We start from the raw sequence: 25,583 nt of genomic DNA on the forward strand, positions 1-25,583 counted from the left end.
CTGTAACTAATGAACCAAACGGATCCAGTAGATACCACCAGCAAAACTAACGTCATTTACAAGATAACATGCAAAAACTGTAAAAAACACTACATCGGACAAAGTAGCAGGAAACGTGCCATCGGGATAATTGAACACCAACTAGCCACTAAAAGACACTATCACTAGTTTCTATGCATACAGACAAAGAAGGATACCACTTTAACTGGGACTACACACACATCCTAGGACAGGAGAAACAAAGACATGCATGAGAATTCATAGAAGCATGACATTCTAACCAGAACTCCATTAATAAACACATAGATTTAGACCCTATCTACCTTTCCTTGAAAAAAAACTTGGAAATGACATCACCTATCTTAAGAAACCAAGACCTATAAATAGAGTGGCAGGACATACCACCTGTACTTTACCGGAGATTCTCACTGATGATGTTACATAACATCTGAAAATAAACCTTCAAGGTCAGTGAGCTAACTGACGTACTTGTGTGAACTTTCTCTACTTTGAAATTCAAAGGGACTTGAGGAACACAGAAAGTTTGAATAGAAGTACACAGGCCATTAGGAAGGCAAATGGCAGATTGGCCACAACTGCAAGGAGACTAGTGTACAAGAATAAGGACGTTTTGTTGAAATTGAACATGGGTTTGATGACATTACACCTGGGACTGAATGTGGTGCAGTGGAGGTTCATTAGATCGGATCTAAATTTGTCCTGCGATGAGAGGCTGAGTGAATCGGACCTACACTCTCTGAAGTTTACAAAAGTGAGTGGCAATTTCATTACAATATATATGATTCTGAAGGGCTTAACAGGATAGAACTGAAGAGTTGTTTCCCTTGGCTGAGGAAAATAGAGCACAAGGGTATACCTCAGAAATAGGAGGCAATTATATAGGACTGAGATTAAGATTTTCTTCTCAGGGGTTATAAATATTTGGTGTTCTGTAGCTATAGAAATGTGAGTGTTTCATTGTTGAATGCATTTAAAGTTGAGATAGATTGATTTTTGATTTCTCAGGACTCAAGATATATGGGAAAGGGACAGGCACATGGTGTTGAAGCAGAAAATGAGTCATGATCGAGTGGCCTCTATTTTCATAAAGGGACTGGAATACTTTGGGGAGTGTCAGTACCACCAATTCTTTGAGCTAGTATTAGTTTCAAGTACTAATACCATCTGGGGAAGGATGCCCACACAAAGTAATTGGCAAAAGACAGACTCAGTTTTGATGATCAGTAAACTACTTAATAGCTGGCTACATTTTATTTAGGCTCTTGATATACTCTTATGAGACCGCAGGTTCAATGTAAGAGTAGATTCACATTACTATGACTGAAACCTTCTCACACAACTTCACCTTCAGACAGTACAGAACAATTTGCTCTTCCCAGGAACAGTCTTTAATATCCTAATGGACAGATCTTATCTTGTGATATCAGTTTTCTCTTCAGGTACTAACTTATACAAGGTAACCTTTCTCCTATTTATTACATTATTCTTTTCTTAAGAAACAAAGAATATGAATGTTTAAGTCTGGAAAAGTCATGTTACAAAGGAACATTAATTCTGTATAAATGTTTTTTGTTAATGAATGGAGATCTCAAACAATCTTAGTGCTGGTTTTAAAACCTTTCTTCCATTCCACGCACTGAATTCCTCCATTATTTTGCCAGTTTCCCCAATCACTACACAATAGATGAAGAGGTGATTTCTTGTGGCTTTTTCATTTTTTAAAAATGTTTACTGGTGAAAGAATGTTTTAGCCCCTCTCTCAACCTCCCCTTCCCCATTTAACCCTTCTTTCTAGTCCCAGTGGAGCTTTGGTACAATTTATAAGCAAAAATCCAATATTCCAGGATAAGTTTGATGGTCACAAGAAAGTGTGATACAATTCGGCACAAGATTAGTTTGCATTGTGTTCAGTCATTGGTATTTGGAAGGATCTTGCTGAAATATAAATGCTAATTGTCAGCATCATTATTGGGTACCAGAAGAGTTGATGTCAAAGTTATTGTTATGTATTGAATTATTTTGAATGATTTGGACTTAGACAGAGAAAATCAAGTGTTACAGATAATTCCAAGCTTAGTGAGCTTCCACCTTGACAGCAGCTACTGGATCAATGACTTTTAAATTCTCCTGAAGGTAACAAGCTCAAAACTGGCTATAGGAAGCTTCCACTGTGTGGGCTGTACAAAGAAGGTATTGTCCCTCTTAAGAAGGCCAGTCAATTAATGAGCCTTTTGAACATCCACTTTCTGCTCTCCTGTTCACCATTCATACCTCTTCGTATCTCCAAGCAGTCTTACTCCATCCTAGCTATAATGAGACATTAAATAATTACAGCAGGCCTTAAGTTTAAGGCCTGAGTTTGTTTGTTAGATACACTATTAAGCAATACATGACTGGTGCAACAAATGGAATGCTTGCATTGTATCTGAAAGTATTTTGTTGATCAAACTGCCACGTATTTGTGTTCTGATGAAAGGTCACAGATCTGAAATCCAACTCTATTTCATATTCCATGGTAGCAGATAGACCTGATGAGTATTTCCTGCCCTCTCTGTCTTTATTTCAGAATTTTGACACACACAGTATTTTGCTTTTGCATATTTTTGATTAACTTCATAATTTTGACTCATCTACAGGAAAGGGATGTTTCTAAAAAAAAGTCAACATTTATTTTGACCTGGAGAAGATGGTGACACATGCTTTTTGTTTTCAAACCATTGCTATCCTTGATGTATAGGGACACCCACAGTGCTCTCAGGAACAGACTTTCAGGATTTTGATTGAGCACCAATGAGGAATGGTGATACAGTTCCTAGTCAGGAAGTTGCCATGGTGGTGTTCTTGTGTATTTGCTGCTCTTATCTTTCATGGTAGCAGAATCATAGAGTCAAAGAGTCATAGAGATGTACAGCATGGAAATAGACCTTCAATCCAACTCATCCAGATATCCTAAATTAATTGAGCCTCATTTGCCAAAATTTGGCTTATATCCCTCTGAACCCTTCCTATTCATTTATCCATTCAGATGCCTTTTAATTGTGAAATTGTACTTCTTCTGGCAGCTCATTCCAGACACACATTGCCCTCTGCATGAAAAAGCTGCCTCTTAGGTCCCTGTCATATAATTCCCATCTCACCTTAAACCTAGGCCTTCTAGTTTTGGACTCCCCCTGTCCCGGGAAAAAGGCCATGGCTATTCATCCTATCCATTCCTCCCATGATTTTATAAACCTCAATAAGGTACCCCCTCAGCCTCTGATGCTCCAGGGAAAAAAACCAGCCTATTCAACAACATCCTCATCAATCTCTTCTGCAACCTCTCATGTTTGGCAACATCTTTCTTACAAGGTTGCAAATTTGCAAGTTGCTGTCTAAGGATCTACGGGAGGTTACTACAATGCACAGTGGCTCAGTGGTTGGCACTGTTGCCTCACAGCATCATGGACCCAGGTTCAACCTGGGTAACTGTCTATGTGGCGTTTGAATATTCTCCCTGTGTCTGCGTGGGTCTCATCCCAGTGCTCCGGTTTCCTCTCAGAGTCTAAAGATGTGCAGGTTAGGTGGATTGACCATACTAAATTGTTCTGTAGTGTCCAAGGATGTGTAGGCTAAGTAGGTTAACCATGAGAAATGCAAGGTTACAGGGATAGGGTAGGGGAGTGGGTCTGGGTGGGATGCTCGTCGATGGGTTGGTGTGGTTGACCCAATGGGCCGAATGGCCTGCTTCAACAGTGGAGGGATTCTATGAATGTATCCTGTAAATGGGCGATATGCTACTACTCTGTATCAGTGGTGAAGGAAGTGAATGGTGAAAGAGATAGATGGGATTTCTCCTGGACGATGTCAAGTGTTTTGAGTATTGTTGGAGTTGAACTCATATGGCAGGTGGCAAGTGTTCCATTACACAGCTGACTTATGTCTTGTGGACAGGCTTTAGGCAGTCAAGAGGATATTTACTCGCTGCAGAATTCCTATCCTCCATCTTGCTGTTGTAGACAAAGAATTAATATTAAAGGTCCAATTCACTTTGTGATGTTTAGTAGCCTACAGGATTTTATTAGTGAGGGATTCTATGTGGAAATACCATTAAATGTCAAGGACTACTAAGAGGTGAGGAAATAGCAATCCTTATTTTTTATCTCAGCGGTGTCCACAGTAACCTCCCTGGCTAGAATTCACTCCATGGAGCAGGATGAAATGTGTTTGTGTTTCTTTTTCCAGAAAGTCTCCAGAGGGAACTCTGAGACCAACAGCCAGAATGAAGAAGACAGTTTAATAATGTCATCAGTTACATCAGTTTCAGAATTTCCTGTTTGCAGGTTCCAACCACCTCCTCTTTACCATGGACATGCAATCCCATTACACGTCCATCCCCACCAGGATGGTCTCAGGACTATCCTCTTCGTCCGAGAAAAAAAGGCCTGACCTGTCTCCATCCACCACCACCCTCCTCCACCTGGCCGTGCTCCTCTTCATGCTGAACAATTTCTCTCTGGGTACGCGCATGGGCCCCAGTAATGACTATCTCTTTGTGGGGTATGTGGAAAATTCCTTGTCTAGTCCGATTCTGGCCCCCAACCATAACTCTTTCTTCAATGTATTGATGATATCATTGGTGCTACTTCCCTCTCTTGTTCAGAATTGGAAAACTTCATCAATTGCGCTTTCAGTTTCACCCTCACCTTCACCTGGTCCATCCCTGACTCCTTCCTTCCCTTCCTCAACATCCATTTTGGGGATAGACCGGACACCAATATCCACCATAAACCCACCGACTCCCACAGTTACCTGGACTATACATCCTCGCACCCTGCCTCCTGTAAAGACTCTATTCCATTCTGCCAGTTCCTCCATCTCTATGGCACCTGTTCAGACGATGCCAACTTTGACATGGGGGCCTCCAAAATGTCCACTTTCTTCCTCAAATGAGGATTCTCAGCACTGTAGTTGACAGGCTATTCACGCGAGTTTGACTCATCTTCCGCACTTCAGCCCTCATCCCCTCTCTTCCGTCCCACAACAGCGATAAGGTGACCCTTGTCCACGAACATCCCACTAGCATCCATACCCAGAGGATCATTAGCTGCCATTTCCACACACCTCTAGTGGGATGCCGCCACCAAACACATACTACCCTCCCGTTTCAGCCTTCCACAAGGACCATTCCCTCGGGACACCTTAGTCCACTCCTCCTTCATTCCTAACACATGCCCACAGCCCTATGGCACCTTCCCCTGCAACCACAGAAGGTGTAACACCTGCCTGAATACTTTCTCTCTCCTCAGTATCCAAGGGCCCAAGCACACCTTCCAGGTGAAGCAGCCAATTACCTGCGCTTCCCACAATCTAGTCTACTGCATTCACTGCTCACGATATAATCCCCTCTCCATTGGGGAAACAAAGCAGAACACCAACATCCTGTCCATACAAAAGACCCTGAACTTCCAGTTGCGTGCACCTCAGCACACCACTGTTCCCTGGCCAAATCTCTGTCTCAGGCTTGCAGTGCTCCAGTGAAGCTCAGCGCAAACTGGAAGAACAGCACCTCATTTTCCACTTGGGTGCTCCACAGCCTTTTGGACTCAATATCGAGTTCAAAAATTAAAGCTTAAACAGCTCCCCAATACTTTCCCCCATCCCCCTACACCAGGTCTTGTTTTCACATTGTCTGCTATTATACACAACCCATCGTTAGCCTCTAATACTCCCCATTAGTAGCTATTCATTCTCCTAAACTGATTGTTATCCACTCCTTTGTCTTTCCAATTGTTTTGTTTTACTCTTTCTTGGGATCCATGTCCACCTATCATTTACTTCTTAGCCCCTACCCCCATCCTGTCGTTCCTAGCTCCAATGAGTTCTGAAGAAGGGTCACTGGACCTGAAACGTTAACTGATTTCTCTCCACAGATGCGGCCAGTCCTGCTGACTTCTAGCAATTTCTGTTTGTGTTTCTGATTTCCACTGAGTTCTTTCGTTTATTTATTTGCTAATGTCTTTATCATCTGACATTTTGAGATCAGCAAATCTTTTCATAGCAGACTGTATGACGTGAAGCTCATAGACAATTGGCCTTCCTTTCATTCATATTCTCTATCATAGAGGTCTTAGCTTGCATTTTACAGGGAAAGTTGATAACTGCTAACTCTGAACAAGCTGAGTGAAGTCAGCCATTCTTTACAGGAGAGTAAAACTACCAGAAGTGAAGACTTAACAGCTGAGTTGTATTTTCCCCTATTAAATTTGATTGGGCACGCCCTGACAGCAATGTATGAGATAATTCTCAACTCTTCGAGGAGAAAGTGAGGTCTGCAGATGCTGGAGATCAAAGTTGAAACTTTATTGCTGGAACAGCACAGCAGGTCAGGCAGCATCCAGGGAACAGGAGATTCGACGTTTCGGGCACAGGCCCTTCTTCAGGAATGAGCAGAGAGTGTTCAGAATCCCCAAGTGGAAAATGAAGTGTTGTTCTTTGAACTTGCGTTAAGGAACACTGCAACAGATCTGGGACAGAAATGTTGGTGTAGGAACACAGTGGTGTGTTGAAGTGGAGGCAGTGGGAAACTCTGGGTCATGTTTTACAGACAGAGTGTAGGTGTTCAGCAAAGCGGTCATCAAATCTGTGTTTCATCTCCCCCGATATACAGGAGACCACATTCTGAGCAGTGAATGAAATAAATGAGTTGAGAGAAGTGCAGGTAAGCTGCTGCTTCACCTGGAAGGTGTGCCTGAGGCCTTGGATACTGAGGTTGGAGGAAGTAAATCGGCAAGTAAGTCACCTTGTGCAAGACCAACCCCTTCCCACAAACGTCACTTCAATATATTACCACCTTTCCTGAGCTGTTAACAGTTCTGATGAAGAATCGCCAGACTCGAAATATTATCTTGCTTTCAAAGAACACAGAACATTACAGCACAGTCCAGGCTCTCTGACCCTCAATGTTGTGCTGACCTGTGAAACCAGCCTGAAGCTGAACTAACCTGCATTGTTGCATTATCATCCATATGTTTATCCAATGGCCATTTAAAAAGACATTAAAGTCGGTGAGTCTACTACAGTTGCAGGCAGGGAGTTTCACGCCATTACTACTCTCTGAGTAAAGAAACTACCCCTCTGACATCTGTCCTATATCTATCACCGCTCAATTTAAAGCTATGTCCTCTCATGCTAGCCATCACTATCCGAGGAAAACGTCTCTCTCCCTATCACATTTCCAATGCCCCTCCTCCAAGTCCCTCCTCCCTACCTTTTATCTTCTCCTGCTGAACACTCTCTGCTCATTCCTGAAGAAGGGCCTGTGCCCGAAACGTCAAATCTCCTGTTCCCTGGATGCTGCCTGACCTGCTGTGCTGTTCCAGCAATAAAGTTTCAACATAATTCTCAACTCCCCCTTCCTGCCTTTTCCCCATAACTCTCAATCCCCTTACTGATTTGCCTCTCTCAGCTTTGGATATACTCAACAACCAGGCCTCGACAGCCATCTGCAAAGCAAGATTCCACAGATTCACTACCTTAAGAGAAGAAATTCCTCTTCTCTTTCTTTAATGGATGACCCCCTAACTCTGAGATTATGACCTCTAGTCCCAGAGTCTCCCATGAGAGGATCAGACACTCAGTATCTACTCTGTCAAGCATCTAAGAATATTATATATTTCAATAAGGTGGCCTCTCATTCTTCTAAACTCCACTGTACTCAATCTCATCTTTTAACAAATCCCTCCATACCTCAATCAACCAAATGAACCTGTCTGGACTGCTTTCAATGACATGATATCTTTCCTTAGATAAAGAGACCAGACCTGTTCACTGTATTCTAAGTGTAGTTGACTCGTGATTTGTATAGTTTTTTTGCAAGATTTTCCTACTTTTATTTCCATTCCCTTTGAAATAAAGGAGGAGAAAGTTAGCACGGCACATGCTGGAGATCAGAGTCAAGAGTGTGTTGCTGGAAAAGGGTTTATGCCCGAAATGCCAATTCTTCTGCTCCTCAGATGCTGCCTAACCTGCTGTGCTTTTTCAGCAACACACCCTTGCCTTTGAAGTAAAGGACAAAATTCAATGTGTTTTCATTAATACCTGGAGAACATGTGCACTAGGTATTTGTGATTCATGCACAAAGACTCCAAAAGCCCTATGTGCTATTGCTTTCTCTGGTCTTTTTCCATTTAAAGTATATTCAGACTCTGTATTCTTGGTGCCAAAGTGTATAATCTCACATTTTTCTGCAATATACCATGTCTGCCAAGTTTTTGCCCAATGACGTGACCTACCATAATCTTCTGTAGATTCTTTGTGTCATTCTCAGCTCTTTCCTTCCCATCAATTTTTGTATCATCTGCAAACCTAAATAGAGTACATTCACTTTCCTCATTCAATTCATTTATATATTGTCAATAATTATGGCCCCAGCACAGATCCTTGTGGCACTCCACTAGTATCCTGAAAATGTCACACTGTTCCCAACTCTCTGTCTTCTATTAGTTCACAAGTCCTCTATCCATGCTGATGTATTATTTTCAAAACTTCAGTGTAAAACAGGAGGATGGACACCTGCTTCCTAACCCTGTGCCAGGAAAAGGTCTTTGACAGAATATCACAAATCTATGTGATGGAGGGGCATTCCAAAATGGGATCAAGGAATGAAATCAGTAATTGAATCCAACCTGTCTACACAAACGGGCGGCATGATGGCACAATGGTTAGCACTGCTGCCTCACAGGGCCAGAGACCCAGGTTCAATTCCCGCCTCAGGCAACTGTCTGTGTGGAGTTTGCACATTCTCCCTGTGTCTCCGGGTTTTCTCCGGGTGCTCCGGCTTCCTCCCACAGTCCAAAAATGTGCAGGTTAGGTGAATTGGCCATGCTAAATTGCCCGTAGTGTTAGATGAAGGGGTAAATGTAGGGGAATGGGTCTGGGTGGGTTGCTCTTCGGAGGGTCAGTGTGGACTTGTTGGGCCGAAGGGCCTGTTTCCACACTGTAAGTAATCTAATCTAAATAACCTAAACATTAGGCATGCAGTTTCAATGAATGGAAGGGAATCAGAAAGTTTGTCAATCAAATCTGGAGTCAGACAGAACTACCCTCTCTACTCTGTGCCACTTGTATGTTGTATAGAACCATTTGCTGAGTTCATCATGAGACATCTGGCTTAAGATATCCCAGGCAGTAAAGGCCTGAAAATCTAAGCCTCCCTCTGTACAGATTATGATGCTGTTTATTGCACAGACCCATAAGCACCTGTGACCAGCTTGTAAACTAGAAGGAGTGTATCACCAAGTTCAGGCAGATCTTGGACATTTGGGAGCCTCTCTCTTCTCTCATTTGCAGCTAAGAACCTGGTCACCAGGACAGAGATGCTCTCGGTGTTACTGAATGTAATGCAGGTCAGGCCCATTCCAAGACTGTGTGCAGGAGTGACCCAAGCCAACATTTACTTATCTAAAAGTCAAAGCTGGATTGTGCTGTCAGATGTATCAAAGTGTCTGACTGTTGATATTAAAGTAGAAAATGTCATTTTGTGCTGAGGTTTTATTTGTGCTTATTGTTTCAAAAGATATGCCTGGCCACAATACTGAGGAATGCTCTAAGTAGTTGGTTGCTACTGTATTATTTGTTCTCCATGGAACGGTTTGAACAGAAAATACCTTTAACCTCAAGTCCATCAGATAACAGTCAACACATAACATTCTCAAGATCCGACATGAATAAAGGAATGAGTGATCCGCAGACTGTCAAAGTCATTTGGCAGGATGCCTCATTGATGAAAGTTTCAAACAAGTATCAGGACATAACTTCAGATTTCGTTCTAAAGATTTGTAACAGATTAGAAACGTTATCTCTGGTTTTGCCTTCACAGCTGCTGCCAGGCCTGTTAGAGTTTCTCCAGCAATTTGTATCAGACTTTCTGCATCTGCATCATTTTGCTTTAATCTAAGATATAACTTGGCTAGTGGGGAGAGAGCACTCCCCATCAGTTTCTTGATGCACACCCAAATCTTTTGTCTCACTGAATCCAACTTTGGGATAGCCTGTGGTGAAGATACCATTCCATTGCATATCATCTTCTGAAATATGACTTTGCACAGGACATCTGGAGAGGGATACTGTGGTTTGCACAAGGTTCATCCTGAGCAGTTCTATGATACAGGACACTGCTCCCAGGGATGCACACTGAAAAATATCAACTGAGCCTAGAGGACCACAACTCAATGAAAAGCTCTCTGTATCTCCCTGAATCTTGCTGCACTTCCAGTGCAAACAGTTGTCATCAACTGAGTATTACAGACTTCCAAGTTCATGGACTAAGTATGAAAGGACAGTCTAAAGCTTGGGGTAGCCACCCAAAATATGGCATGGGGAAAGACACTGGCTAAGGCCTTTTCATCATCATTTATCAAGGTGCTGGTGACTTCTTGAACTCCTTGGGCTGTCAGTTTGTCAGTGACTGTATGTAATACATGTCCAAAATATAAATTACAATTAATTTGAGGCCATCTAAGCATATAAAATGCACAAGAGAGAAGAGTTGCAATTTATTGAATTTTCTATAATTTGAAATGACTTGGAATGCTCTTTCAGTTATATTATGAATTAAGTATAGTTTATAAAAATAAAGAATGTTTTGCCAGTGAGTTTTCCATGACTGAATGCTGCAGCCTGGCACATTCTCATGCTCAGGACTACATGTAAAGTGGTGCACTAAAGCTTGGGGAAGCTTCAACAAAGAGCAGTCAATAAAAGGATTTTGTCCAGTCTTCGTTCACCTGCCATAGTATAGCAAAGGATAGAAAACCATGTAAAACCTCTCATGAGGCATCTCTATTATGGAAAGTACTTTGCAAATACTATGGGTAATTGCAATTGTATTTAGGCATCTCAGAATATGACATGCTGATATTACAAGAGCTTAAACTGTATTTCACTTTTGATAATATCCAATCCAAGCTGTTATAAAATATTGGGTTTTTTTTCTGCATAAAGTATATACTTGGGAACAAAATGCTTTACCTGGTTAAGTGGCCTACAAAAATCCATAAAGGAACTGAGGCAGACTACTCAAAGAATATTCCAGCTGGGATTACCTTTCCTACCCCCAGACTCAATGTCCTGACTCGCTCAATGTAGCGAGTTCCTGTTCTGTCCATCCAGTGATCTACACTGCAGTATCAGACTATACCTGCATCCCACTTGATAAATGTAAACAAGACCAGAAGCCAAATTTCACTCACGCCTCAGACAGTCTTCACTTTGATTTTCCTTTGATGTGCATAGGTTGTTTATTGCAACGTGCAATGAATTCCAGATCTGTGGCCACACATGTGTGTAGCAAAGAGGGAACATTGATCTCACACCAACATAAGTCAAAGTGGGGTGCCTGGCTGTGTGATTTGCTTCATATTTGTGACCAGGTCATTCATAAAACTCAAATATGCCCCATTGATGATTGCGGCATGCTAATTTTATTATATATCTCTGTATTTATAATTTATACTAGGTAATTTATTTTGTTTGTACAGAAGCAGGTTTTTTTTTCAAGTCCGCATATTTTCCATAAATAGCCAATGAATCAAACCAGGCTGGAGTAGAAAGAATTTTTTAAAAATTGACTGCAAAGATTTTATAGTGCTCTATGTACAAGGGTCATGTTCCCTTACAATAATGGTAATGATTGAGGCCATAGTTATATGCAGATTTGATGCCAATATTACTCATACAAAGTAAAGAGAACGAATTCAAAGATCCTACCAGATTTACTTGTTGCAGGTAAAACATACGTAATATTAAAGTGTACTTAGTGCAACATTTAGCACCAAGTGACACAAAATATGAAGCTTGAAAGGGTTCAGAAAGGATTTACAAGGATGTTGCCACGGTTGGAGGATTTGAGCTACAGGGAAAGGCTGAGTAGGCTGGGCTGTTTTCCCTAGAGTGTCAGAGGCTGAGGAGTGACCTTATAGAGGTTTGTAAAATCATGAGGGGCATGGATAGGGTAAATAGACAAGGTATTTTCCCTGGGGTGGGGGAATCCAGATCTAGAGGGCATAGGTTTAGGGTGAGAGGGGAAGATATAAAAGAGACCTAAGGGGCAGCTTTTTTACACAGAGGGTGGTGCGTGTACGGAATGAGTTGCCAGAGGAGGTGGTGGAGGCTGGTACAATTACAACATTTAAAAGGCATCCGGATGGGTATATGAATTAGAGAGTTTGGAGGGATATAGACCAAATGTTGGCATTTGGTACCAGATTAAATTAGGATATCTGGTCGGCATGGACGAGTTGGACTGAAGGGTCTGTTTCTATGCTGTACATCTCTATGACTCTATGATTTTATAAGTCAGCATCCTGCAATTTGGCAATCTCATTCAAAATGGAATAAGCCTTGTTTGCTCAATAGCAATTATAATTTATACTGTGGTTTTAATACAATAGAACTTCCAAAGATCATTCACTGCATCATGATGTGAAGTATGATTCCGAGCCACCTCACAAAAATTACAGAATTATTAGGGCTTAGAAGGTCATTTAGCCCATTGTCACAGAGTCATGGAATCATAGAGGTGTACAGAATGGAAACAGACCTTTTGGTCCAACTCTTCCATGCCGATCCAATTTACTAAATAAACCTAGTCCCATTTGCCAACATTTGACCCAGATCCCTACAAATCTTTCCGATTCATATACCCATCCAGATGCCTTTTGAATGTTATTATTGCACCAGTCTCCACCACCTGCTGTGGCAGCTCATTCCATACACACACCACTGTATGAAACAATTGCCCATTAGGTCCCTTTTAAATCTTTCCCCTCTCACCCTAAATCTATGCCCTCTGGTTTTGAACCCTCCCATGCTACGGAAACCACCTTGACTACTCAACATATACATGCTCCTCATGATTTTATAAACTTCTATAAGCCTCAGGGAAAATAGCTGCAGCCTATTCAGCCTCTTCCTATAGCTCAAACCCTCCAACCCTCGCAACATCCTTGTAAAAATTTCTCAACCCTTTCAAGTTGCACAACATCCTTCCTATAGCAGGGAAACCAGAATTGAGCACAGTATTCCAAAAGTGGCCTAATCAATGTACTGTACAGCCACAACATAACCTCACAACTCCTATCCTCCATGTGATAACAATTTACGCCCTGAATTAGATGAGTGCCAGTGTCTTGGAGGGCTGTGTAACTGGTAGAGACTTCAGAAATAAGATGTGTGTTGAATAGTCAAGTTTTAAGTTAGTAGCATCATAGAAAGTGGATTTCAGTGAAAGAAAGGAGATTGGATCAGTGTTGGGCAATGTAATGGCGCTAGAAGCTGGCAGCTTTGATGGTAACATGAATCTGTAGTCAGAAGCTAATCCTGAGCTCAAAGATAATACTGAAGTTGCAAACAGGCTGCCACATCCTCAGTATCGGGGGACAAATGGTGGCTTGAGAATTGAGTTTGTCACAGGGACCAAAGGTAACTTGACTTGCCCAATATTTAGTTGGACAAAATTTCTGTTCTACTGGATGTTGGATTCTGGTAATTTGGCAAAAATGGAAGGGTTGGAAGAAAGGGATGTGAGAGGTAGTGATGAGATTGAACTGGGCATCACCTTGTGAAATTGTGAAAATGTAAAATTATTTGTTTGGATGAAGTTGCCAGACACTACTAGCATGCAGAAAGAAAACTGGAGGGGAGCAAAGATAATTTTTTTTTGAGGGACATCCCAGTCAGCAGTTAGGTAATGAAGAGAGAAGCATTACAAGTGACTATCTGGTAAAATTGGTAAGCAGGTGAATGTAGTCTCATCCAGCTCGATAACAAAGGAGAGGAGTTGGAGAAGGATGGTGTGTAAATAGCTGAAAACATAGAGAAGAACGAGAAAGAATAGTTTACATTTGACACAGTCATACAGGATGTCATTGACTTTGATAAGAGCCGTTTGTATACGATGGTTGGGGCAGAAACCTGATTGGAGGGATTGGAACTAGGGATTTCTGGGACAGGTCGGCAAGGATTTGGGAGGTGATAATAGATTCATGGACTTTGGAGAGGAAACATTGGGCAGGGTCAAGGGGCTTTTTATTGCAGTGCCATTTTTAGATTATAAAGGAAAAACAGTTGAGTAGTTGTTAATTAACATTTTGACCGACTTCCAATTGTCCTTAGTTATTGTATGATGTTGAATTATGAAATGATACATTTAACAATCTGATTTCAACACAAGTACTGCTGAAATTTGGTTAAACTTTAACTACAAATTAAATAAACCTCTAGTGACCCAGATACCATTAGCCTTTAAAGTTGGGCTGCGAATTCCTATAAATTTTTCAAAATGCTTTAATATTTTTATGTATTCCTTGTTTTACATGAAAAGGAAACAAAGAACGAAAACATGTTTTTGACAAATATGTTTTTTGATTTGTTTTTTAACCATGCCTTTTTTCTGCTATCACTAAATCAATAGACTGACATAAGTGCAAACCTCATGACAATTCAATGACAGCTAAAGACTCAGCAATGTATTTTAGTTGTTTTTAATGCAATGATAGTTTGTTCATATTCACCCTATAAATTGATGGAGTTATAAATATTAAATTTACTTATTATGTGACACAATTGAAATCCTCTGAGTTTTGTAATTCAGTTTTCATTTTGTTGCTGTCTTTCCAATTGGAATTTGGATTTGTGACAAACATTTAGTAATTTTTTTTTGATTTTTTAGTGGTTTATTTTAAAAGCAGAAGAATTATTAGAATTAGCTAAGTTATTATTCTAGTTAAAGCACACCCACACAAATACATCAAACTCCTCCACTAAACAAACAAGTTCACCTATCCATCAAAACTCACCGTTATTTGGTGGCAGTACTTTCAGGCTATCAAACTCAAGCATGGTATAAGACGAATCCAGCGTTTCGGTGTAATCAGGCCTACTCATATCCATCATGGGTTCACAAAGCTTCATTATTATGATCTGACAACGAAGTCATAAGTCAGCGGTCGCAGCTTCAAATAATTAGGGAAGGAATATGACAAGCAGTGTGCCTGTCAACTCTTCACCAACTGCAGAAGACTCCCAAAAAATTCCCTACATGTTCATTGAGGTTCTGGAAGACTAACCCACTGGCACTCCCAATACCGTCTTTCTCATAGTATGAGCATACGACACTGATAAGGCCTTGAATCTATCTAGATACCCAACATCCCTGTTTTCATGCAATCTGCTTATCTGTGTTACTGTGTACACAACATAAAAAGTGTAATACCTTATTGGTTTTTGTGGAGCCACCCATGCAATTTATTCCTGAACAACCAATAACATTATGGCATAATGCTGTTGAACAGAACAATATATTTTTTAAGTGCAGACCATGATTTCAAATGTTATCTGCCAAGACTGCTTAATCTCTTGATATATTAAAATAGTAAAAAAGCAGCATTTTCTGCATAGTTACTGTTAAGTCTTAAAGAAGCCATTTGAGTGATCTGAGTGTACAGCAAATCAGACAATTGAGTGTGGTGTTCTGTCTAGTTGTTGTCCAGCCAAACAGAAAACTGTTGGTCCTTTCTGTCAGAAAACCCTGACCGTTCAAGAAGACTCTATTCCATAAATCATCACAGGCCACACATCCTACAGCTTTGTACATAATATCCTGGCAGCAGTCATCATTGATTCATATTGTGTCGGGTTTCTGTTCCGCCCTTGGTTCGAGTTAAGCCTCAGGTCACAGGCTGACTACAGGGCATCAAAGATTACTCCCTTTGGACATGACTCATGATATCTGTCAGGGGATCAGAGATAGCTACAGGACTGACCGACAATGAGTCCCAAATCAACCAGTGTTTTTCTTACTGAACAACTTATTCCAATGACCTTCAATAGGGTTCAGCAGAGTCCCTTACATTTTGCCATACATATGAATAATGTAGACTTAAAGGTCGGGTGCAGAATTAAGAAGTTTAGAGATGATATGGTTCACAGTGATGGAGAAAGCTTTAGAATTGCAGGAAGCTATCAAAGGAATGATCAAATAGGTAGAAAAGTAGCAAATAGAATGCAGAGGAGAAGTGTGAGGTAATGTAGGTGGGGAGAGCAAACAGCCTAACAGATAGTGGGATTTCTGTGATGTATAGAGCAACAGAGGGACCTTTACAGTTCACAGATCTCTGAAAATGATAAAGCAGGCAGCTAAGGTGGTTAATCAGTTGTGCCATAGAATTTTGGAGCAGGGAGGTTTTGTTAAAACTGTATAAAAGGGTAAAAGACGAAATTGCCAGACTATCAGGGAATATGTGAAATGCTAGTACGGTTGCAGTTAACGTATTGCTTCAAATTTCAGTTGCCACTTACAGGAAGAATGTGATTACACCAAGGAAGTGTTTATAAGTTTCCCAAGGAAGTAGCCAGGAATTGAGATTTTAGCTATGAATGCAGACCGGAATTGTTTTGTTTGGAGTAACAGATGTAGCAAGCAGTTTAAATAGATGAGTAGAAAATTATGAGAGGCCAAGATACAACAAATAGAAGGGATCCATTTTCCTTAGCAGAAAGGGCAATAACTAGAAGCATAGATTTCATCTAATTGATAGAAGGATTTAGAGGGGTGTGGAGGACTTTTTTTTTCACTGTAAATTACTGCCTGAAATGGTAGTAACAGCACAGATTGCTTCATTACCTGAGGCGTTGTGAACTGAACACCACGCAATGATCAGCCAACATCCCCACTTCTGACCTTATGATGAAAGGAAGGTTATGGATGAAGAAGCTGAAGGTGGTTGTGCCTCATACATGACCCTACAGAACTCCTGCAGCAATCTGCTGGATCTCAACCATCTTGCTTTGTCTCAGGTCTGACTCCAACCAGTGAAGAGTTTTTCCTTTAATTCCCAATTTTACCACGTCCAATTCGTCTGATGCTCCTTGATGATAATGGCTTTTACTCTCACTTCACCTCTGGTATCTTTGGGGCAGCATGGTGGTTAGTACTGCTGTCTCACAGTGTCAGGGACTCTGGTTCAAGTCTGCCCTCAGGTGACTGTTTGTGTGCAGTTTGCACATTCTCCTGTGTCTGCCTGGGATTCCTCTGGGTGCTCTGGTTTCCTCCCACAGTCCAAAGATGTGCAGTTTAGGTGGCCTGGCCATACTCATTTGCCCATAGTGTCCAGGGATGTGCAGGCTATGAGAATTAGCTATGGGAAATGAAGGGCTACAGAGATAGAAGGGGTGGGTCTGTGTGGGATGCTCTTCGGAGGGTCAGTTTGAATAGGATGGCCTGCTTCCACACTGTAGTGATTCTATGGTTCTGGAACTCAGCTCTTTTATCCATGTTTGCGCTAGTTTGTAATAATGAATGGTGCTAAGTGGTCCTAACAGTGGCAAAAGTGAGGACTGCAGATGCTGGAGATCAGAGTCTAGATTAGAGTGGTGCTGGGAAAGCACAGCAGGAGGAAAATTGGCAGGTAGAATAAGTCATGAGGATGGTGCGGAGCTGGAAGGTTGGAACTAGGTAAGGTGGGGGAAGGGGAAATGAGGAAACTGGTGAAGCCCACATTGATGCCCAGGGGTTGAAGTGTTCTGAGGCGGAAAATGAGGCGTTCTTCCTCCTCCTGGTGGAGGAGGACCAGGACCAGCCAATCTTCCATCCCACCTACCTACTCCACCCTCCTCTCTGACCTATCACCTTCATCCCCACCTCTATCCATCTATTATACTCTTGGCTACCTTCTCTTCAGCCCACCCCCTCCCATTTGTCTCTCCATCCCGGAGGTTCCCTGCCTTCATTCCTGTTGAAGAGCTTTTGCCCGAAACATCGATTTCCCTGCTCCTCAGATGCTGCCTGACCTGCTGTGCTTTCCCAGTACCACTCTAATCTAGAACTCTTGGTGAAACAGTGTTAACTTTCACCTATAATATGCCAAAGAAAGAAAGGCTGTAATGAATTGTGATTTTGGTGGGAATGATGTAAGTGAGAGGTATAGCTAGTAGGATGGTCGACTGTGAGTTCAGGAGCAGCAAAATGGGAAAATTCAGAGAAAGTTATTGATAAAATAAAGACACAAAAGATTAGATTGAATTCGAGAAATTACTGAATGTGTATGATGAAAGATGAATCAGCGAAAAGGATGCAGAGTTTCTTTATGCAACCTGAAGATGAAATACTTTAAGCCAAGATGACTCAAAATGTCTTGGTTTGCAATCCCAACATAAAGGGACAATGTTTGGTGATGCCTTCCATTGCGGACTCCATTACAGCTTGGATAGGATTCAACTTAATTCACGTGTGATAGGAAGGTCCAAGTGCTGTTATGACCATATCCCTGGCCAAATCCCACGGAATCTAGTTTTACTACTTCATTATTTGGATGGAAATTGAATTTTCCACTTCAACCTTTCAAATGCCTCCTTCAAATGCCAGAAAAAAAGATGATGGATCTTCTCATTTCTTTCAGAATGAATTGCACATTTTGCGCTGGCTGCATGTGAAGTACCAATCACCACAATGATGTTTGAATTGAAAATAAGTTCAGGAGAGGGATTTCACGGTTGACACAATCCACTGTCCCTACTCTGCCATCTGTTTTGATTCTAATTGATTTGTAATGGATGAGTAGAGAGTTTGCCCTTCACAAAGCATTGAGGTAGCCCTTGAAAGTTGGGTTTTCTTGGTTTTTCTAGCTACCTCATCACTTTGTTCCCGAGTTAGAACAGGAAACGTGTGGAAGCTTCACAGAGATTCAGTCTGTAATATTTATCAGATTGATAATGTTTATATAAAGTATTCCTTATCTGTGCCTTATTTGCATAGTCAACATTGTATTCTTATTCTGCTTTGCATTTTCTGATGAACATTATAAAATTAAATAGTCTATTTCTAGCAAATAAAAGCTTTTTGTTTTATAACTAGTATTTGAAGTGGTTATTTACAGGTAAAGCCATATTTCCTGTATAAAAGTACATAGGAATTCCTTAATGGAACTAATTATTTGCTTTACTATAACCAAAGGAAGGTGATACATTAAAGTGAGTGATTCCAGCCAATAATCTTACATGCAATCAAACCAAGTCAGCACCTTATCCTGTGGTATATTTGCTGCCAGCAACCTCTTACAATTGCAATGGCAGCATTTTTGCTTTTCTTTATTTTTGGTTGTGGACTGAAGTGGGGAAAGAAAATGTTTTAAAACCAAGGACTGCAGAGGAAATGCCACACTTTTGAGAACAAGTTACTGGTACTCGTCGTCAGTTGTGTTTACACTTTTGTTTTTCCATCATTAGGGGAAAATCAGATTAGGCAGCACAGCACCTGGGGGTGTGTGTGCAGACTGAGGTCTGAACAGTAACCGATTACTGATTGGTTTATGCAATTATGACTAGTTGTGAATGCCAGAAGTCATCAGCATGACTATAGTTCTCTGACTGGCTAGTTGACAGGTGAACAGCTTGAGGGTTCACAATAGAAGGGAAGAACCTTCTAGACTGCTAGAAGATCAGCTTATGTGTCTCAATTTCTCTGGAAGAAAAGTAGCTGATGCCTGAAGCTAAATATTTTCTCCCATCAGTTGCTGTAAGCTGGGCCTTTAACCAGTAACGCAGAGACTTTGCAATTAGTGTACCAATTGCTCAGTGACTCTATGAAGAAATGAAAGAACATGGAGAAAAGGGACCAAAGAACAACTACTTTATCCATTTTCTAATCTAATAGTGAACTTATATTTATTCCTCAATTGAGTCTGGTGTGTGTCTGCTGCACTAAAATTAGACTTTGGTCATATGCCTGCTGAATCTCTTCATCCTTGTGTGCTATATTAAGTGAGGTAGATAAATACACATTGTATAATCTGATCCTATTATCAGATATCAGGTAATTCTGATTTTGGATGGATTAAAACCTGACTTATTGTTCAGTGGATCATTGTTTACACCCTTTGTCCCCTGACATTAGGTTCTGGAGGAATATAGTTTCATGGAAGGTTTCTGTTGTCATAAGTGACCATTCTTGCATGATTCTGGACAGTGTTTACAGACAGATTGTTCATCACTTTGGGGCATCAAGACTAAGTCCAATCTGATCCTCAGCAGCAACAACTTGCACAATTTAAATCACACCTTACATGTAGTAAAATGACCTGAGACACTTCACAGGAGCATTACCAAATAAAATTTGACACCCAACCACATAACATAATGACACTGGACAAATATTTGGTCAAAAAGGGAGATGTTAAGCAGTACTTTGAACAGTAAAGAAAGGTTAGAAAGCTTTGGCATGGGGTTTCTAGAGCTTTGACACCTCAACTGCCTATGGAGAAAGTAAGGACTGCAGGTGCTGGAGATCAGAGTCAAAAGGTGTGACTCTGGAGGAGTGCAGCTGGTCAGGCAGCATCCAGGGAGTGGGAAGGTTGCCATTTTGAGCATAAGCTCTTCTTCATTCCTGGTGAGGGGCTTGTGCTTGAAGCAGCAGCTCTCCTGCTAATCAGTGCTGCCTGACTAGATGTGCTTTTTGAGCACTACACTTTTTGACTCTGCCAATGGAGAAGTGAAACAAGTCGGGTAAGTACAAGAGTTGAAAAGTGTGGTGCTGGAAAAGCGCAGCAGGCCAGGCAGCATTGCAGAATGTTTCAGGGAACACCTCTGGGACATCCGCACCAACCAATCCAACTGCCCCATAGCTGAACACTTTAACTCCCCCTCCCACTCCAACAAGGACATGCAGATCCTTGGCCTCCTCCATCACCCTGGCCACACGACGCCTGGAGGAAGAGCGCCTCATCTTCTGCCTAGGAACCCTCCAACCACACGGGATGAATGCAGATTTCTCCAGCTTCGTCATTTCCCCTCCCCCCACCTTATCTCGGTCCCAACCCCCGGATTCAGCACCGCACCCTTGACCTGCAATCTTCTTCCCGACCTCTCCACCCTCACCCCCTCTCCGGCCTATCACCCTCACCTCCTTCCACCTATCGCATTCCCAGCGCCCCTCCCCCAAACTCCCCCGCCTTTTATCTCAGCCTGCTTGGCACACCAGCCTCATTCGTGAAGAAGGGCTTATGCCCGAAATGTCGATTCTCCTGCTCCTCAGTTGCTGCCTGGCCTGCTGCGCTTTTCCAGGACTACACTTTTCAACTCTGGTCTCCAGCATCTGCAGTCCTCACTTTCTCCTCGGGTAGGTACAAGAGGCCACAATCCATTCTCTTCAACAGCAGTCACTTATAAATAATTAAGTATAACAAATGACTGTTGCAGCCATTTAAGGTTCCAAATGGTGTCCGAGCTGACTATAAAGTCCTCTACGATACAAGCTCATGTTTTTATCCTATAACTCATTGGGCAAGACTCATACCCTAACCATCAGCAGGGAGAGCAGACTTTAATTTTCTTGAGCTGCCTTCAATTCTTTGAGATTCCCTTCTCGGTCTTTTTGGACTTGGTGTACCATAGAACCCACAATCTCACTGATCTTGATCAGGTGGGCCAATGAGCTGAAGGGTGGCAGGTGGAGTTTAATTTAGATAAATACGTATTTTGGGAAAGCAAATCTTAGCAGGACGTATACACTTAATGGTAAGGTCCTTGGGAGTATTGCTGAACAAAGAGACTTTGGAGTGCAGGTTCATAGCTCCTTGAAAGTAGAGTCACAGGTAAATAGGATAGTGAAGAAGGCGTTTGGTATGCTTTCCCTTATTAGTAGAGTATTGAGTACAAGTGTTGGGAGGCCATGTTGCAGCTGTACAGGACAATGGTTTGGCCACTTTTGGAATACTGTGTGCAATTCTGGTCTCCTCTACTTGAGAGGGTTCAGAGGAGATTTACAAGGATGTTGCCAGGGTTGGAGATTTTGACTATAGGGAGAGGTTGAACAGGCTAGGACAGTTTTTCCTGGAGCATTGGAGGCTGAGGGTTGACCTGATAGAGGTTTATAAAATCATGAGGGGCATGGATAGGATAAATAGACAAAGTCTTTTCCCTGGGGTGGAGGAGTCCAGAACTAGAGGGCATAAGTTTTGTGTGAGAGGAGAAAGATATAAAAGAGACATAAGGGGCAATGTTTTCATGCAAAGGGTAGTACGTGTATGGAATGAGCTGCCACAAGAAGTGGTGGAGGCTATTACAATTGTAACATTTAAAAGGCATTTGGATGGGTATATGAATAGGAAGGGTTTGGAGGGATATGGGCTGGGTGCTGGCAGGTAGGATTAGATTGGGTTGGGATATCTGTTTGGATGGACAAGTTGGAGCGAAGGGTCTGTTTCCATGCTGTATACCTCTATGACTATGACTCTATAACAAAAGGTCATGGGATGCAAAACAATCACCTCCTTGAACCCTGTTGATTTGTGCTATTGAACCATGATTCCCAGTTTGTTTTCCTTATACCCATAACACCAGCGTTTTTATTGATAGTCTGTGCATGCATCTGTGTCGGGATTTAAAAGGGGTTTAGGGCTTCAACTCGATTGAAATTGAGCAGAATCAGAAAAGATTTTATAGGTATATTAAGGGCAAAAGGGTAACTAAGCAGAAAATAGGGCCCCTTAAAGATCAACGTGGCCATCTATGTGCAGAACCACAGGGAATGGGTGAGATACAAAATGGTTGGCTAATGTGGTGCCATTATTTAAGAAGGGCAGTAAGTTAAAGCCAAGGAACTATAGTCCAGTGAGACTTATGTCAGTAGTGGGAACTCTGAGGGATAGGATTTATACCACACCCCATATTTATCGAAATTAAACTCATTTGGAAAGGCAAGGACTAAATAGAGATAGTCGACATGGCATTATGTGTGGGAACTCGCATCTCACTAACTCCATTAAGTTGTTTGAAGAGGTGACAAAGAAGATTAATCAAGGCAGAATAGTAGACATTGAATGGATTTCAGCAAAGTAGTCAACAAGATTCCACATCATAGACTGGTTAATAAGGGTAGATCACATGGGATCAGGGGAGCTAGCCAATTGGATACAAAATTGGCTGCGAAGTAGGAGACAGAGGGTGGTGGTAGAAGGTTGCTTTGCCAACTAGAGGTCTGACGCAGTGGTGTACTACAAGGATCAATGCTGGGACCACTGCTTTTCAACATTCATGAAAACAATTTGGATTGACATGGACTGTTTGGACAAAAGTGTCAGTTTCTGTGTTCTATGAACTCAAAGTAGTTGGTGTTGTGGACAATGAAGAAAATTATCTCAGAGTCCAATGGGACTTTGATTAGATGGGCCAATGGGCCAAGGAGTGTTAGATGAGTTTAATTTCGATAAATATGGGGTGTGGTATTTTGGTAAGGCAAACTAGGGTAGGATTTATACAGTTAATGGTCAGGCCCTGGGGTGTGTTGCCAAACCAAGCGAGCTGGGGCGGACAAGTGCTTAGTTCCTTGAAAGTGGAGTTGCAGATAGAAAGGTTGGTGAAGGAGGCCTTTAGCATGTTTGCTTTCATTGGTCCGAAACATTGAGTACAGGAGCTGGGAGGCCACTTTTAGAAAGCTGTGTACAATTCTGGTTGCCCTTCTATAGGAAAGATGCTGTTAAACTTAAAAGCACACAGGAAAGACTTACAAGGATGTTGTCAGGTTTGAAAGGTTTGAGTAGGCTGAATAGGCTGGGGCTTTTTCCTTCGAGTGTCAGAGGTGAGGGATGATTTTATAGAGGTTTATAAAATTTCACCTTTTTCAAAAAAGAGCCTGAGGTATAACTTTTTGTTCATTCAGAGTGGGATGCATGTACAGATTGAGCTGCTAAAGGAGATAGTGGAGATGAGTACAATTCCAACATTTAAAAGCTGTCTGGATGGGTCCATGAATAGGAAGAGTTTAGAGGAATATGGGCCAAATGCTGGAAAATAGGACTAGGTCAGATTGGGATTATGTTCAGCACAGATACGTTGGACCAAAGGTTCTATTTCCATGCTGTATGACTTGATGACTCGATGACTAGTAAAATTGTATGCGGTTATTTCATAGTTTTAATTGCTTGTGGCTAGAACTTAATTATTAGTGATAAAATCACTCGTGTTACATACAGGAATCTGGTCCATGTTTTCCATTAACCTGATTATATTTGACAGGCAATTTGGGGTTTTGTGAACTTTGATTAAATCATTAACTTTTGCAGTGGCAGTGGGTGATCATGGAGCTTGAGAATCAGTGCACTAGAGGTTTTCAAAATCATGTGTGGGCTGAACAGAGTAGATAGGGAAACGTTGTTCCCACTTGGAAAAGGAAGAACTGAAGGGCATAGATATAAAGTGCAATCATGACGGGTATAGATAAGGTGATTGGAAGGTGTCTTTTCCCTGGGGTGGGAGAGTTCACGACTAGTCGGCATACTTTAAAGGTGAAAGGAGAAAGATTTTAAAAAGACATGACGGGCAATCTTTTTACACAGAGTGGTTCGTGTGTGGAATGAACCTTCAGAGGAAGCGATGGATGAAGGTACAGTTACAATGTTTAAAAGACATTTAGATAAGTTCATGAATATGAAATGTTTGGAGGGATATGGGCAAGCGCAGGTAGGTGGGGCTAGCTTCATTTGAGATTATGGTCAGCATGGACTGGTTGGATCAAAGGGTCCATTTCCATGCTGTATGACTCTAAGCATGGAGCATGTGAGAAATAGGTAGTGATTCAACAAATTTCTCAGCCTTTAGCACTTCTCTGTACTTACAGCAAATACCTGTTTTCTAACACAAAGATCATAGTGAACATTGCACCAAAGTCAGAGTTTAATAACTTTCTATTTGTCAGTTAGATCAATTGATTTACATGGCTGAGAAGAAAAGTAATTCAATTAAAAGTCTTATGTTTGATTAAAGCTTTGCCATTGAACTCAAATAGATTTATGAAATCCTCTTCTCAAACTCCCAACCTGTAATTGCAAATTGTGCACATGACCAATGAGTCGAAAATAGAGCATTACGTTCACCATTGAACTGCATGTGCTAAGTATTAATATTTGCGCAATACATTTTAGAATTTTTTTTTCCCTGAGCATGACCTCACCAATTGATATCAGTTCAAGGTGTATTGGAGGGAGAAGCAAACTCTACTGAAGTTCCAACTATCTTATCTCAAGCTCAATTTGAATGCATACTATTGCCTTTACTCAAGAACTTAGTAGAAGTTTTACAGTGATGATATGATGCCTGCCAACTTGAAGATAAAGATTAATTGACAATGTTACCTTGAGAGCTTGATGAAGAATGCAAAGTTATTCCCAGAAGGCCTTTAACATGGTGCTGCACAGAAAGCTGCTAAAAAAGAGCGCATGGTGTGAGGGGCGAGGTACTGGCATGACTAGAGGATTGGCTGACTGGCAGAGGGCTGAGAGGAGTGATAAAAGGGCATTTTTCAGAATGGCAGCCAGCAACTAGTGGGGTTCTGCAGGGATCAGTGTCGGGAAGGCGACTATTCACATTATACGAGTATGATCTGGATGAGGGAACTGAGAGCATTGTTGTGAAGTTTGCAGATGACACAAAGATAGGTGGAGGGATAACTAGTGTTGAGGATGCAAGGAGGCTGCAGAAGGACTTGGACAATCTCAGCAATTGGGCAAAGAAGTGACAGATGGAATACAATATGG

At 41.5% G+C, this 25,583-nt stretch overlaps 1 protein-coding gene across 2 annotated transcripts in view; it reads right to left on the reverse strand.

Moving 5' to 3' along the window:
* LOC122558255 (hepatocyte nuclear factor 4-beta-like) overlaps nt 1-25,583 on the reverse strand; it is a 91,042-nt gene that overhangs the window by 57,584 nt on the left and 7,875 nt on the right. Inside the window, exon 1 of one of the 2 annotated variants that reach the window (XM_043706633.1) lies at nt 14,856-15,204. The exons of the other annotated variant lie outside the window; for it this stretch is intronic. Within the exon in view, the coding sequence (XP_043562568.1) occupies nt 14,856-14,970 (115 nt within the window). The 5' untranslated portion in view covers nt 14,971-15,204. Of the gene's footprint in view, nt 1-14,855; nt 15,205-25,583 lie in introns of those variants that run through there. 2 annotated transcript variants of the gene reach the window in all.

Source organism: Chiloscyllium plagiosum, chromosome 17 (genome assembly GCF_004010195.1).
Source record: "Chiloscyllium plagiosum isolate BGI_BamShark_2017 chromosome 17, ASM401019v2, whole genome shotgun sequence".
NCBI lineage: Eukaryota > Metazoa > Chordata > Chondrichthyes > Orectolobiformes > Hemiscylliidae > Chiloscyllium > Chiloscyllium plagiosum.